Below are 16549 nucleotides of genomic sequence, written 5' to 3' on the forward strand. Positions count from 1 at the left end.
TTGGATTATAGACAGAGTTATGGATGTTAGCAGGACATTGAACCTTGTGGGTCACCTTAGGAACCCTCTTCCCTCAATTGCCAATTCACCTGCTTTTCTTATTGGTGAGAAGTTACTCTTGCCTTGCTTACAGTCACAGAACCCACTGCAGTGGCCAACACTATGTGGTACTGACTATCCACGACAATTGCTGAATAGGCTGGAGTAGGTGTTGTTTTAAACAAGATGTCCACCTTGACTCAAGCTGTGGTAATCCTGCTGGGTTCTGGCTTAATTTAGGATAGTAAGAGCACCCTGGAAATCTCTAGAGGTGATGGCATCAAGACATGAGTGAAAGGATAAGTAGGAGTGAACCCCACGAAACTGGGTGGGAAGAGCCAGGTGTCCAGGAGAGAGGAGCTCCTGATATTCCTGTGCTGTCGGTACCCAGCAGTGGGGACTTGGAGGTGAGGATTGGTTTGGAGTGGTGCTGGGCCAGGAGGAGTCCCAGAGAGGCCACGGAAGAAGGACTGGACACTTTTCTGTAATGGGAAGGATTTGAGTGGGGACAAGGTCACCTTCAGATGTGTATTTCTGAGACTGAATGCTGAAGAAGGTAAGGGTAGAGATGGGGACATATCCCCAGCATGGAGACAGTGGCATGGAGGAGGGACACTGGGAGCAAGTCCAAGTGTTGGAATGGCCCAGATTTCTCACTAGAGCACAAGATGAATGGTACTACTCATAGGAGGGTGATGCTGGGGAGTTCTTGAGCTCAGTGACAAGCCTCAGCTAGGGTGCAGGTTTCTGAGCTTTGATATTTGGCTGTGACTGAGATTGCTGGGGTGTGTGGGGCACTGAGGTGCTGGGAACCCCCACATGTGGGGTCCCACTGCCTGTGTGATTGGAAGGGCCTTCTCAGGTAGCCTAGAGGCCTGCTATTGGGGGTGTTGGCTCCCTAGGGCGGGCAAGAGCATCAGATGGGGAGTGACACCCTTCTTGGGGAGGTCCTCAGGCCTCTCTACAGCCATGCCTTCACTCAGTTGCCTACGTGGAACCCTCAGTCCAGCAGATCCCTGAGGTGGATTTTCAACAGACTTTCATATTCACTTTGGTTCTGATTTTTCATTGTAACGGTTTTTACCCTTCTGTCTCACTCCTCCCTTGAATACATGGACGACTCAGGTAACCAAATGTCTTACACAGTGTGCTGACCTCACACGTCCTCTGTCACTTGCAGGCTGGTGGCCATGACGATCACGGGGGACCCTGAGAAAGCCAGTGGCAGCTTTGTGGCCCTGGTGCTGGCCAGGGCTTCTGGTGCTATTGACATCCAGTACCTGAAGAGGCGGTGGACCACACCAGAGACAGATGAGCACAAACGACTGTGTCTGGTTCTGCAGAAATGAAGAGCAGCTGTCTAGAGGACAGTGGGGATATAACTCCCCAATTTTACAAGATGGATCCCAGACTCTGTGTTCATGTGCATTTATGTACATAGAATATGTATATTCTGTATGTACTGTGTTTTACAAGAGTGATACTTTGGTATTCCCGATAAATAAATCACTATTTTTGAATAGAAGCAGTGAACATTTTAGTGTATGTTAAACCTCAAAGAAAATACTGAGTCACGTCCAGAATGCTCTTTTCTGAGAGTATTTCTAGTTATTTTTGGAACAGTTTTTAAAGTGTCACATTTATTCCTACATTTTAAACAGTTCACCATGAAAGTGTACTTTAATGGACTATTTTCTTAGTCGTGCATGAAATTATGTGCGTAACATGTCTGAAGTAAAACAAGTTGCTCCACTTTTGACATTACCTCCATCTGCTGTCTGTTTTTCAGTCTTTTTGAGCTCCATCTTTTTGGTGTGATTTGAACGCCATCCATAGTATTGAGTCAAACACATTTACACTGTGCTTTAGTATGAAAACATTTTTGTATAGAAATAATACAAGTAAATCAATTTTCTTGAATTTTGTAACTGAAATAGAGGAATAGGAGAGGTCTTAGTCTGTGCTGCTGTAACATTTTATAAAGAAATTGGTTTCTCACAGTGGAGAGACTGTAAATCCAAGCCAAGGCTGCACTTTGGGTTTCTGTCTCTTCCAAGATGTCCTCACATGCCAGAAGGCAGAGAGAGGGGCAGAGGCTAGAGTGCTCCCTTCCTCTTCTCTTATAGCAGTAGCAATCCATCCATGAGGACTTCACCTCCCAATAGTCTGGGGGTGAGGTCAGGAGACAATGCTGTGTGTCTTGCTGATAGAACTGCAGGTGATGCAGCATATTTAAGGTTTTCCCAGTCAGAACTGGAGTGTCTTGGACCTGGAAGGTGACTGGAAAACTCTGCTGCAGGTACCACCCCGTGGGGTTGTGTTCTCATTTCCCCAAGGCAGTGTGGCTGCCTGTTCTTCCTTTGCCTTTCAGTCTCTGTCCAGCTACCTCCTGCTCATCAGCTCTTGCTTGCTTTTTTATTGTGTTGACTCAAAGCCACATGTTTATCATGAAAACAGCAGACAGAATAGTGCAGCCTGGTCTGTCCTATCCACAGAAGCTCAGTCTATGTCTGTGCAAGCCAGTCTCAGTGTGTAACATGTACACATGCAACTGCATGCACAGCACACAAATGCAAGTGTACATACACAGGCATGCACAGGCACACATGTAACATGCACATGCTGGCCAGTGGGGCACTAATGTGGTTGACTGGCTTCTCTCTACTGGGTGGCGCTGAGTCTTTATCTTCTGTCTTATTGGTCACTGAATTAAAAGGAGCAGTGGGGAGCCTCAGAGGCAGCAGAGCATAGTGGCTTCTACAGGAAGTCCCAGCGGAAGAGGGGAACTTCAAGAATGTGAGTGTTGACAGAGGGCATGGTTGTGTGCCTGCCCACAGTGCCTGCCGTGTAGGTGGATGTTTAGCCAACGTGTGAAAACAAAGGACTGGAATCTACTTTCTGCAGCTTCATAAAACTTATGACTCAGTTACAGACGAGAGAGGTGAGACATGTTCATGTAGGCTGTTGTTTCTCACTTGCAAAATGCTCAGTAATTGATCTGGAATGTTTTTAAGATGGATGTTAAAGGTTAGAATTAGTATTCTCCCTTTTCTTTGGACCTCTTCTGTGTTTCAGTGTCTGTAAATCTCAGATACTCACAGGGGGTTCCGTAATCACATTCATCCTTTGCTTGGCTCTTATTACCTGAGGTGATGTTTTCCTGACTGTGGATGCCGTCCTGGCTGTGCTGTGCTTCTGAGCTGTGTGTCCCAAGCACAGCAACATGTTGAGAATTATTTTTAATGCAAAACAGTTCATTGTGTGCTGGGTTTTGATGAGGTCAATACTGGGAACTCCCTGGCTTTCAGAAGAGCTCCTCACCTGTCTTTCTGGGCCGCCCAGGCTAACTTGTATCATAGGGGAAGGTGTGATGGATAGGGAGAGCATGTGACAGGGAGGGTCAGCACTCTCATGGCTGTATGGCCCTCAGGAAAGCCATGTATATGCCTGAAGTACTGCCTTTGAGATGGCACATTGCTTTGTGACCAGGGCCATGCACTGGATGCAGAAGGGGTTGGAAGCCTGTTCATGCCTGGTGATCAGCCATGGATGGGGTACTTCTCCCTGTCACTCAGCTGTGCAGCCTCCACCCCACAGTGCCACAGAATGTTTCCTTTACAGGGTCTACAGTCAAGTGTTCAGAGGTCACAGAGAAAGGAAAACAGAAAGGTCAAACATCCCCCCAAGCCCCCACTCAGCCTTCTCTCTAGGCTAGACAGCCCACAGTATATCCCTGTACCCTCCCTTCAAACACACTCTCGAGGCATTGATCCAGTCACAGGGATAGTGCTGTATCTCTCATGTTAGCAACACCTTTTCAGAACGAAAATGAAAGTGGATCAAGTGATTGCAGCCTCTCCCTAAAAAAGCACAACATGCTGCAGCAGGTTAGAAAAACAGGTGGAAGGCCAGCTCTGCCTCCTGTTTTAGTTCCCCTGGGCTGTCATCTGTGTAACTCAGAGAGGTGGACTACGCCTGCTGTCCCACCTCTTCCCAACACCTTTTCTCGCAGGCAGCCAGCTGCACGGTGTCACCAGCATCCTGAGAGGCGATTAAAGGGCATTTGTGAAAACAGCATGCAGTACGACACGTTAGCCACATGGGGGCAGCAATGTCTACCTGAGCACTTGGCAGGCTTCTGCTTCAGGCCCCCCTTCCTCTAGCCCCAGTGTAGAATTTCAAACCTCACAGTAATCCAGTCTCTTTATGTTCAAGGAGAGGATTTTCCACAATGATTAAAGGGGAGGGGCTTGTTTTGTTTTTTAAAAAGATCTATTTTTTTTGTCTTTTTGATACAGGGTCTCCTTGTAGCCCCAGCTGTCCTGGAACTCACTATGTAGACCAGGCTGGCCTCGAACTCACAAAGATCCGCTTGCCTCTGCCTCCCAAGTGCTGGGATCAAAGACATGCACGACCACGCCCAGCTTAAAAGATCTATTTTTGATAGCTGTTTAAGTGAATAGTTAAGATGTCCACTCTTTAGAGAAACTCCTCAGGGAGTCTGCATCCTAGTAATGCTGGGTATCAAAGGCAGCTTAGATTCGCTGAGTCAGCAAACACCCAGTGGACAAGGAGAGACACTACAAGTGGTACATGCTAACCCAGAGCTTCAGGAGCGTGATGCCTCCCTTAACACAGCTAGCCACCTTTGTAGCCTGAGAATCACATGTTCTGGTTTACCTGCGTCACTCAGTGGAACAATAGCTTTGAGCCAACAGTGGCCCCTTCTCCAAAGGTCCTGACCTCTGCTCCTCTGAATACCCGAGTGTGGGGACCTAAAGGCCCCACCTTGCAGAGGTCTGAGAGGAAGTTACTGGGGCACGGTCTGACCTGTTTGAAAAGTCTGAAGAATATTTCCGCACTGCTGAAGAGTGCATGATCAGCGCATGACCATCCTTAAGATACACCCTGGGGGATTTCCAGGTGCCTTTATAAGCTCTGTAACACCTGCAATAAATGAGTCCCTGCTTGACTAGGCTCCCTGTTGCGTCTGATTGTCCCCGGTACTGGGGGCGGCCATGGGCTGGCGATCGGCACACTTACTCATCCCCAGTCATCACTGCGCGGGGGTTGCTGGCTCGAACCCCCATCACCCGAGAAGACTTTGGCTCTTAAGGTAGAGCTGCCACTCTCTAGGTGGGGCAGCCCCGTGGTGACCAAATTTGAAGGGTGTGGCTGGGAAATGGGGCTGTGATGAAGTGGGAAGGTGAGTGTGAGTGTCCTGTCTTGTGTAAGGACCAGCAGGGTCTGAGCATTCTGTCGTGTTGCTCCCTCTCTGAGAAGAGCCATGAGATGGGAAGACCTGTGCACAGATCAGCATTAACCACCCCTAAGCAGTCCTTAGATGGAACTTCTAAATAACTTTATCTTTTCAACATTGATCTGTGCTGGTTACCAGAGTTGTTAGGGTCAGAACCAGGGCCCAAGCAGCCTTAACAAGTAGGCTTGACCACCTGGCCTCAATAAGCCAATTAAACAAGTCATAGTTAAAGGCGGAAAACAGGGATCTGTCCAATGGTGCCACATTAGGAAGAATAAAGAATTCAGTGACCTCCCAAGTTCATCTTTGGGGTCCTGACATGAGACAGGTTTAAATTGAAAGCAAGAGCTGCGTAGCTAAGCAGCTCTGGTCAAGGTGCTGCTCTGCCCATCACTGACCCGTCATTGTCTCAGCTCTAGTATCTCCTGCCAGGTGGTCTGACAAGGTGTCAAAACTTCGTTAAATCTCTTCTTGGGCACAAATTCCTCTTCTAGTTGACATCAGGAGTCAGCTTTTTCCTTTTCCCGGTGTGAGATGTCTGAGGAAATTAGAAGTCCTTGGGGATCATCATTTCAATAGTCTTAACAGCCAAACAAGGGTATATGTGTATATCTTTAGACGATCTTTACTCCTTGTGTAGTCATAAATATGACATCTGCATCATACCTCTTTCCTCAAAGGCTCATGGAGTATTGTGTAAGAGGGGATTAGAAAGATTGGAAGAACCAGGGGTTGGGGAGAACTGGAGCAAACTGTCTTCTGGACATGTCAGGACTGCTATACTCATGAACTCACAGAGCTTTAGTTGCCTACACAAGACCTGCTCAAGATCAAGACAGCCAGCATTCCAGCATGGAGGGGAAGGGATTTAAGAGCCCCATGCCCCATTCCTAGCTGAGGGCCTATTGGCAGTTGATTACTTCTGAGGGAAACAGAATCAGTTTTCTTTAAGGGTATGGCCCTGGTAGGTTGACCATGCACCAGTGGATGACCCTACACCCATGTGTATATGAGCAATACTTTTTTGGGCCTAGCAAGAACAATGAGGTACAGCATTACCAGACACCAAGTCTACTAGTACTCAGTTTGGACTTTTTCCTTTACTTCCTGAGCCATCTTGCTGACCCCATTTGTGTGTGTGTGTGTGTGTGTGTGTGTGTGTGTGTGTGTTTAAATAAGCCATCAAGGCCTGAGAAGATTGAAAGAAGCTCTTCGTGTGTATGTGTGTGTGTACATAGTTTTATTGTAACAAAGCAACATGTATAGTTTTAAAACTGAGCATCTTTCCAGTGAAAGCAAAAAAAAAAATTAAAAATTAAATTACAATAATGTCAATTTCAAATAAAATTCTACAGGTTCTGCTTATTCTCCCATTGGGTGGCAGGGCTCAGGTCACCACGAAAAGAGAAGTTTCTCTTAAAAGTGTCATCTTAAACTGTAAGGGTGATTGTTAAGCATCACAGCATGCCAAAGGAGAAGCCATGTTGTCAAAATGCCCATTTAATCTATCCAAAACATCTCAGACCCACCCTTTGCTTACATACCCAGTTTTTAAAACTCTTATCAGGACAGTAGACAGATAAATTGGTGAATACTAACTGTCCGTATTCACATAGAGACACAGTGTAACCTCAGCCCAGTATACAGAGAAAGGAGGAAAAAAGCTAGAATTCTATGCACTACTACACAGGGCCCCGCAACCCCAGCTTCCAGCAGAGCCAAGGGAGCAGGAGGTCTTTCTTTTTTCCCTCAGAGCATGGTGGTGGTGTTGGTTTCATAGTTTTTGAGACAGAGGGACCAAAATGAATTTAGATCAGAAGCATGAAGGCTCTTTTGCTGTTATACTCTGCTCAAGGTTTTTTCCCCAATATGTTGAGAACCATCATGTTGACGAAAAAGACCTCAAAAACAGGTGACTGAGCACAAGAGAGGCAGGTGGGGAGGGGAAGACTGCAGCTTGTTCCCAGGGACTGGAGAAAACTAAAAAATAAAAAGGAAGAAAGGAAGGTTGGAAGCCATCAATGTTTGTTCTTTTCTAGTTGTTTCCCTTTGCCCTTGCCATCATCTTCATCTTCATTCCCTTCATCAATATCTCCTCCTCCTCCTCCCTCCTCCCTCCTTCCTCCTCCTCCTCCCCCCCCTCCTCCTCCCTCCTCCTCCTCCACCATCTTCCCCTTCTCCTTCTTCATCATCCATATCAGGAACCAAGTAGTACTGCAAGGAATTTGGCCAAATATCTTTGATGACCTCTCCTAGTTCTATACCTGCATCAGAATGGTCAGTGAACCAGGTGAAGACACTCTGGTTTTTCATGCTGCCTCTCCCTGCTGGCGTTACTCTGTTTGATTTGAGTGTGCCATCAAATCCTTTCCAGATTTCCATTTGATTTCGTGGACTTTGAAGATGGATCACCAGTCTCATTCAGATGAAATTCTTTGGAGAGAACTTTATTTCAAAGTAAGGACTTTCGTCAAAATAAAAATCTATTCTGTACGGCTGGAGAGATGGCTCAGAGGTTAAGAGCACTGACTGCGCTTGCAGAGGACCTGGGTTCGATTCCCAGCACCCACATGGTGGCTACGAACCGTCCTTAACTCCAGTTCCAGGGGGATCCGAAGCCCTCTTCTGACCTCTGCGGCATTGCACGACATGGCTGCACTCACATATATGCAGGCAATACACTCATACACATAAAATAAAAATAATAAAAAAAATCTATTCTGTAACCTGATTTTATATTTTCAAATTCTGTCACTTCAACTTGGGTCAAATAATGCAGCTCCTCTTCACCCTCCTCCCCAAGCAGTGCAGACAGTTGTGGATGGTTGACCAATGTTACCCCAAAATTTGGGATTTCAGCGATCAATTCTTGAAGAAATGGTCGGCAGAGTTTGTTATATTTTTGTTCTACTTTCAAAATTTCCTCATTGGCTTGTTCATTAAGTCTGTCAATTTCAATGTGCACTTCATATGTTCAGTTGCTTCTTTCTGTTCTTTTCCTCCTTTCATCAAGCCAGGAGAGGCCAACATGTCAGCCAGCTTTGGGCCGGGCTCAGGTCTGGGTTTCTTGGGCTGAGGCAGGAGTGCTGATTGCCATTTGAGGGCCATGCCACGAAGGAAGTCCAAAAAGCAGAACCCAGTGTCCCAACACTGCCAGCAGCAGGAAACTCAGAGTATGCGCAAGCTCTTTAAAAAAAAAATGCATACAAAAAAAAATTAGTTTTAAAATCTTTTTGCTTAAATTCCCAAGGCTGCAGCCACATCACATCAATGCTCAGCAGCACTGTTGTTCTGTACTATACAGGGCCAGGAGGAAGCCAAGGGACCATCAGCAGGGCTCAGAGCATCTGTTTTGCTGCTTTGAAGGTTGAGCACCATGACCACCTGTGTGGTCCTGCAGCCAGACAGGTGCACTTAGATGGTCTTGGGGCTAAGAAGCTGCTTGGAGAGTGGGGCTTTTGACTGCCACTCAGCCTGCTGTTAGTTCGAACTCAACATTAGAAAAGTCTCCTGAGCCTCGGGTACCCTGGGCTGTGCACTGCAGAGAGATGTGGAGTGCACATTCTATTCATGGAGGCTGCCCTTGAGAGGACAGGCCTTGCCTGTCCAGCTCCTCCTGCAAAGCTCATCCACTACGAGGCCCTGTGGGGAAGGTTGAGGGAGGCTCCAGCCAATGTCAGGTTCAAGTTAGATAATATGATTAGTTGATCTGTTTAGAGGATCTCAGACACTTGAAAAATGTCACTAGGGACCAATCCTTTCTGGTAACACATGTATTTTAACATCACATATATGCTTAGAGTTTGATTTTCAACCCCAGGCTGCAAATTAAAGTACTGGAGCATCTACAAAAATACCGTGGCAGAGTCTCCTACATCCCTTTTTCAGTCTCTGTAGCTGGGGCTGACTTCCACTTTCAAAGTGCCACAGTAGTTCCTATTTGTAGCCAAGGCAGAGAGCTGTAGTCTTTCCCTTTGTCTGTCTGTCTGTCTCTATCCTATCTATCATCTATCACCTATCTATCTATCTATCTATCTATCTATCTATCTATCTATCTATCTATCAATCATCTGTCAATCTATCATCATCTATCAATCATCTATCATCTATCATCTATCTATCTATCATCTATCTATCTATCATCTGTCTATCTTGTCTACTTAGTCCCATTGTGTCTACAATCTATCAAGTACCTATGTACGTACCTTTTCTTTCTATCTATCCATCCATTAATCCATCCATCCATCCATCATCCATCTATCAATCAATTTATCTATCTATCTATCATCTATCTATCAATCAATCAATCTATCTATCTATCTATCTATCTATATCTTCATCTATCATCTATCTATCATCTATCAATAAATCATCTATCTGTCATCTATCTACCTATCATGTGTCTATCATCTGTCTATCTTCTGTTATCTAAGTACTTATCTTAATCATCATTAATATCTTCAGATTATCTCTCCTCTGCCTATCTTATCTGTCCACCTGTCTATATCATATCTAACTGCTTGCCATCTGTCAATTATCATCTATTTACCATCTCTTTTAATTATCTGTCCATCTATCATTGGTCTGTGTGTCCTGCTATCTAATGTCTATCATTTGTCATTGTTTATCTAATTGCTCTCTGTTTATCATCTCCCTCTCTGCCTATTAACTGATGATCTGTCCATCTATTCTCTATTGTCTATTGTCATCTACTGTCTACTTAATCATCTCCCATTGCTCTCCCCATCTCTGTGCACCTACATGTTCTTTTTAAAAATATTTTAATTATTTTTATTTTATGTGTATGAGTGTATTGCCTGCATGTATGTGAATGCACCTGTATTGTGCAATGCCGCGGCGGTCGGAAGAGGGCTTTGGATTCCCTTGGAACTGGAGTTAAGGACGGTTCATAGCTGCCATGTGGGTGCTGGGAATCGAACCCGGGTCCTCTGCAAGAGCAGTCAGTGCTCTCAACCACTGAGGCATTTCTCCAGCCCTGCACCTACATATTCTTATGTTTATTCTGCAGTATACATTCTTGCAAAGCTCTTTCAGAGATGTAGTGTGTTAAGGTGTACCTCTGGCTTGGATTAGGAATACAACTTGGAAACACTTGTTTCTCTCAGTTCTTGGGGTGAGGGAAAGGCATTCCTTTGACTGGGGATTCACAGTTGGGATGTGTGCCAGGCAGGTGTGCCCCAGTAATGGTCTGAAGTGTAGTTATGTGTCTCTTACTAAAGCCTTCTGCTGCAGTTGAGTGATACTTGAATATACACTTTCTCAGTTTATTTTCACCCACATAATTTTCTTGAGCTGTTCTGTGATATAAAAGAGGACAGACAAGCCAGGACACCAAGACATAGCTCAGCTCTGTAGCTGAAGATTAGTCCTGGGTGTCGTAAAATCGTTCTTTGTGGGGAAAGTAACCATTATTACAGATTTCCCTGATAATGTTTTCATTTTTTCTGATTAATGCTTTCAGCTCTCATCTGGATCATTGTGATAATCCCATGGGCGAACCCCAGGGACACTTCCCCAGGTGACCGCTTTGTGTGTGTCCTAGTTATCTTTGCTGTAATTAATCACCATGACCAAAGCCAACTTGGGAGGAAAGAGTTTATTTGGCTTATAGGTCCTGATCACAGTTCATCATTGAGGGAAGCAGGGCAGGAACTCAAGGCAGAAGCCTGGAGAGGAACTGAAGCATGATTATGGAAGAATGCTGCTTACTGGCTTGCTCCTCTGGCTTGTGCTCAGCCTGCTTTCTTCCATGGGACCACCTGCCCAGAGGTGATACCACCCATGGTAGGCTGGGCCCTCCCACATCAATCAGCAGTCAAGAAAGCACCCCCACAGACATTCCCACAGGCCAGTCTGATAGAGGAAGTACCCACTTGATGTTCCTTTTTCCCAAGTTTTCAAGTTGAGAACTAAAGCTATCCAGCACATGTATGAGGGCACAACATAAGTACCAGATGACTCCTGTCAAGCCTCCTGGGGCACTACTCAGCTAGCACTCTCCCTCTGTTTGTTTCTGATGGCCTCCCTTGGGTCTGGCAAGAGGTAAGGTATGGTTCCAGAGGACAACTTGTTCCCTTCCTCGTCGTCTCCCCCCATCTAGGCCACTTCTCAAGGTCCCACAACCCATCTCTGCCCTGCTGATGAGGTCCAAGTCTCCCATATGGGAGCCTGTAGGAACATACCACATCTGGCCAAGGCAGCATCAGACATGTCATTTCCAGGGAGCAGAGAGCTTGTCAAGCCTGACCCTCATCCTCAGCCTGTGCAGCATATGAGGAGCCTGCACTTAGGAATGTTTCCTGAGTATCCAAAGGAGTCCCTTGCTGAGACAATTTGCTCACAGCTTTGAAAGTGTTTATTTTTTTTTATTTGGTTTATGTATATGAGTATTCTGCCTGCGTGCATGTAAGTGCACACGTGTACAATGCCGTTGGAGGCCAGAAGAGGGTGTCAGATCCTCTGGAACTGGAATTATGGATGGTTGTTAGCTGGGATGCTGGGAACTGAGCCTGGGTCTTCTGCAAGAGCAGCCAGTGCTCTCAACCATTGAGCCATGAAAGTATTCTTTGAATGTGTCGGACCTTCTGAATGTTTTTTTTTTTGTTTGTTTATTTTTGGTCTTTTTGAGACAGGGTCTCCATGTAGCCACAGCTGACCTGGATTCACTGTGGAGACCAGGTTGGCCTTAAACTCACAGAGATCTGCCTGCCTCTGCCTCCTGAGTGCTGGGACTAAAGGTGTGTGCCACCACTGCCAAACAGAATTTGGTTTCTGTACCTAACTACTTGTAATTTTCTATTTAAAAACTTTGTTTTTAAACAGAAGTTTTAGGGAAAAAATAATCAAAAGGCACAAAACAATCATATTATAACTTTAAAAAGGTATAAAGTCCTCTTAGGAGCCATGCTGAAGCAGCACCCAGCCCAGGATGCAGCTCTGAGAATAACTTCAGGGTGGGATTTTCAGGCCTCTGGACCCCTCAGTGAAGAGGGATTCAGCATCATGCAGTAGATGGAATGCTGTGCCTCTGTGATGGCTTCATCAATCCAATTAGAACACAGCCCCCTCCACTTTACTGCTTGGTATCCTTGGTTCACCTCCATTCTGTTTCAACCTGATCAATTGCTTGCACATCTCCTTCCTATTAGCTTTGTGAATTCCTTGTGGGCAGAGATCATTTAATTAGACTTTGAAGCTGCCCTCTGCCCAGCTACTCTGCACATTTAAGCCTTGTTTGTGGACTCTATTGTTTCTTAAGGCAATCCCTTTTATTTCAAAAGTTCTCCTTTCAATTCTGTATCATATAGGAAACTGAATTATGCAGGATGCCTGTCTCTGAGCGTTTTGCTTTCCTAAGTTTTGCTGCTCTGCCAGTAGTAACCTGGAAATGCATCCTTTGGAGTCTTTATTTTGATCACATTCAAATTCATGCTGTTCTCTGAATAGTGTGTCAGTTGCTCACTGCATCATGGCCAGTCCCTGGGTGGCAAGTTTTCAAGGAGAGGCTTACTAGCCCTGGGGTTTGGGGTTTGGTCCTGCCCTGTTCTGGCTGACAAATGCCCTAGGAGAATGACCTGTCTGCATTTCCAGGGCACTGGTGACTGGGAGAATCAGGATCACTGCTGTCTGTTCCTAGTACTGGTGGAGGCAGATGTTTCTGTATGGGAAACCTGTAGTTGGTGACAGAGGTGGTGGGTGGGGTCTTTATGAGTGAGTCTAGGGGATTCTTCTGGGGCTCCTTGGTCCTAATTCCAGCAGCTTATTTCTTATTGTTGTCAATAAGAAAGTGCAGACAGCAGAGTAGCAGGTGGCACTGATGCTGGATGCTGCGTAAGAGGGGGTCCAGGTGGGCTTGCCTCTCATACTGCCCATACTCTGAATTGCCTGTCTCCTACATCTTAGTGGCTAGGGCTCAGTCTGAACCTGGGATGCTAGCACCTTAACATGAAGACATATAGATGGTTTTCAGGAACAGGTTGGTCTCTGTTTTCTTTATCTATCTATCTATCTATCTATCTATCTATCTATCTATCTATCTATCTATCTATCTATCTATCTATCATCTATCTATCTATCATCTATCTATCTTCTATCTATCTATCATCTATCTATCTATATCATCTATCTACTTACATCTATCATCCATCTATCTATCAATCAATCTATCTATCTATCTTTCTATCATCTATCAATCATCTATCATCTATCTATCTTCTATCTATCTATCATCTATCATCTATCTATCTATCTATTATCTATCTATCTATCTATCTATCATCTATCTATCTATCATCTATCTATCTATCATCTATCATCTATCTATCATTTATCTATTATCTATCATCATCTATTATGTCTTTTTGAGAGAGAGTCTCCCTGTAGCCCCAGCTGGCCTGGGACTTGATATGTAGACTGGGCTGGCCTCGATCTCTCAGAGATCTGCCTGCCTCTGCCTCCCGTGTGTTGGGACTAAAGGTGTGCCCCACCACGCCCAGGTTCTCACAATATTTTTACTCCTTGAAAAACCTCCATGGTTGGTACTGGATTCTCCAATACTCATGGCTGGCAGCAGCGTATTTGGCCCCTTTCTCTCTGTCTTGTCTTTTTAGTAGGAGCCATTCTCACAGGACCAAGGTGACATCTCATTGTGGTTTTGATCTGCACTTCCCTCATGATTAGTGAGGTTGAGTTTTTTTCATACACCCATTGGCCATCTGTGTATATGTTCTTTTGAGAAATGTCTACATAAGTCTGTTGCCTGTTTTAATAGGGTCATTATTAGCATCATCATTTTGCTGTTGAATTGTGTGAGCTCTGTATATACTCTGTCAGCTAATTCTTTGTTGGGTGACTAGTTTACAACTCTTTCTCCCACTGTGTAGGCCGCCTCTTCACTTTGTTGATTATTTCTTTTGCTGTGCAGAAGCTTTTTGGTTTGATGTAATCCTGTGTCTATTTTTGCTTTCATTTTCTGGGCTCTTATCCAGAAAAATCTGTGTCTATTCCATCGACCTGAAGCATTCCCTCCAACCCCCCATGTTCTGTCCTAGTGGCTTCATAGTTTCAGGTCTTAATTTAAGTCTTTAATCCATTTAAGTTGATTTTTCATAGATGCCGTAACTTTTTTTTCCCACGGGGATTAAAAAAAAAAAAAGAGCCTGAGATGACTAAAAGGAGAACAAGGAGGTGTGTAGACCAGAGGCCTTATTCTAGAGATTCTGTTTATACCTTTGTGATGCTTTGTGTTGGTCAGCATCTGAGAGGATTCTCCTGCCCTGCAGGGTCTTCCTCAGCATTTTATGGACCAGCAGCACTTTCTGTCCTGCATCTTTCCACACCCCCTTCTCAGGCCTTCCTCAGGTGGGACATGAGACACTGCTCCAGGCCTGGCCCTGCTCTCAGGGCAATGCAGGATGCTTGTGCTGTGTCTGACCTCATAACTTCTGTTCAATATTCGGGAAATGTTTCCTTGAGTTGAACTGATCCACCTCTGCTTCTCTAAATTACTTTGTCATGGTGGTTAGAATAAGCACTTTTTTTTTTTTTTTTAGCACGATGGCATTATTTAAAAGCTATAAAGTAAGATCACAGTACAAGACTGCTCACATTCTTACTTGAATAGAAGTACAAAGTATTATACATTAACTGCATTATTAAAAGCAAAACATTACAATATTCTTTTAAGTTATGCTTATTTTAATTGTAAACATAATAGTTGCACAACAGAGATAATTGGAATTTTATTAAAAATGTAAGAAAAATGCAGTCTTACCATCCAGGGAGAACTATGCTTAGTAGTATTTCATTTGGTATCTTTTAAATATACATGTAGAAAAATCAGGACCAGCATAGTAAACCTGTTAATGACACAAGAATTCAATTTGCTATTGCTAAGATACTCTGGTTTCTCTTTGGTGACATGTGGTTGTCTCCGCACACGACCTCATGGCACCTTCTCAAAGTTGTCTTTTTCCTCACTTCATACTGAGTGTTCTGAGCTGCAGGTGCCAAGGTCTTCATTCTGATGAAACAATAAGTGTTGGATTGCCTGATATTTGCGGCAATGTGTGTGTATGTGTGTGTGTGTGTGTGTGTGTGTGTGTGTGTGTTTGTGTGTGTGTGTGTGTGTGTGTGTGTTAATCTTTGAAGACAGGTGAGAATGGAAAGTAAGACTCAAAGCTGTTCTGCTGTGCTGGGTATGGTTTGGAGGGTACACCACCCATGATATATTGAAAGGTGGTTGATATATTGCTTCTTTCATTTTTTTAGGAAATAGATCATTAACTAATATTGGGACCTCATTACTTAGGTCCTGGTGAGGCATGTTTTCTTTTTAAAAAATTAAAAATTTTTATTTTATGTGTATGAGTGTTATGCTTGCTTGTGTGCCCGTGTCCTGTAGTGTCTGTGGAGGCAAAGCCTGCAGAAGCCCGAAGAGGGTGATGTGGGTGTTGGGATTTGAACCTGGGTGTTCTATAAGAGCAATCAGTGTTCTTAACCACTGGGCCATCTCTCCAGCCATGTGAAGCATTTTTTCTTAACAAACTCACCTGAACAGCTGCCTGCACCCATGTCCTATAAAGCACTGGGCCCTCAAATGGCTCTCCAGAAGTGATAGATCCACGTGGATCTGCCTACATTGGCCCAGCCCCACTGTGTAGCCTGGCTGGTGCTTCTGACACAGAAGAGCGGCTGGTCCGTTCCTGACACAGGAAGATGTTCTCTGAGTGCTCATAGGAACAAGTGCTGTATTTACAGCTGTGGGATAATATCCCACCTCTCCCTTCTGCCCTGTTTGACAGACATTTCCCTTGTATCTGCTGTAAGCAGGTACTGAGCCGAGAGTTGGGGAACCAAGACGGGTAAGAAATGGTCCTGGCCTCATGGTGGTGTAGGCGGGTAAGCCAACTCCAGCATAAATCAGAGGACCTGCCTACAGAAGTATTTTGTTTGACCTTTGTAATGTTTTATAAACGTTTGAATAGTTTCCATGGGATAGGGCCTTGAGTTCCCTGCTGGTCTCCCACACCCTGCTTGGTTCCCGCTGGAGCCTGTGACCTATGAAGTCTGCTGTGATTGCAGTCTAAACACTATCCCCTGAGACGCCACAAGCAGAGGGCTGGCTCACTGATGGTTGAAGGTCAGACATGGAAGTAAACATGCATGGTAGGTCCTAAGTCTGGTGTTGCCTCAGGGACTTGGCAGGCTTCAACTGGTGTGGGGCATGTT

The 16549-nt window shown here is 44.9% G+C and overlaps 1 protein-coding gene and 1 pseudogene across 2 annotated transcripts in view; one reads left to right on the forward strand and one right to left on the reverse strand.

The window, feature by feature from the left end:
• Wdr60 (WD repeat domain 60) overlaps window positions 1-1867 on the forward strand; it is a 64910-nt gene extending 63043 nt beyond the window's left edge. The window contains exon 21 of one of the 2 annotated variants that reach the window (XM_017798128.2): window positions 1220-1867. In XM_017798128.2, the coding sequence (XP_017653617.1) occupies window positions 1220-1388 (169 nt within the window). In that variant the 3' untranslated portion in view covers window positions 1389-1867. The remainder of the gene's footprint in view (window positions 1-1219) is intronic. The other variant, XM_008833063.2, reaches the window with a different exon arrangement.
• Window positions 1868-7317: 5450 nt separating this feature from the next.
• LOC103734173 lies at window positions 7318-8407 on the reverse strand (annotated as a pseudogene).
• Between the last annotated feature and the right edge of the window lie 8142 nt (window positions 8408-16549).

This window comes from Nannospalax galili, unplaced genomic scaffold (genome assembly GCF_000622305.1).
Source record: "Nannospalax galili isolate Female #2095 unplaced genomic scaffold, S.galili_v1.0 scaffold516, whole genome shotgun sequence".
Taxonomy (NCBI): domain Eukaryota; kingdom Metazoa; phylum Chordata; class Mammalia; order Rodentia; family Spalacidae; genus Nannospalax; species Nannospalax galili.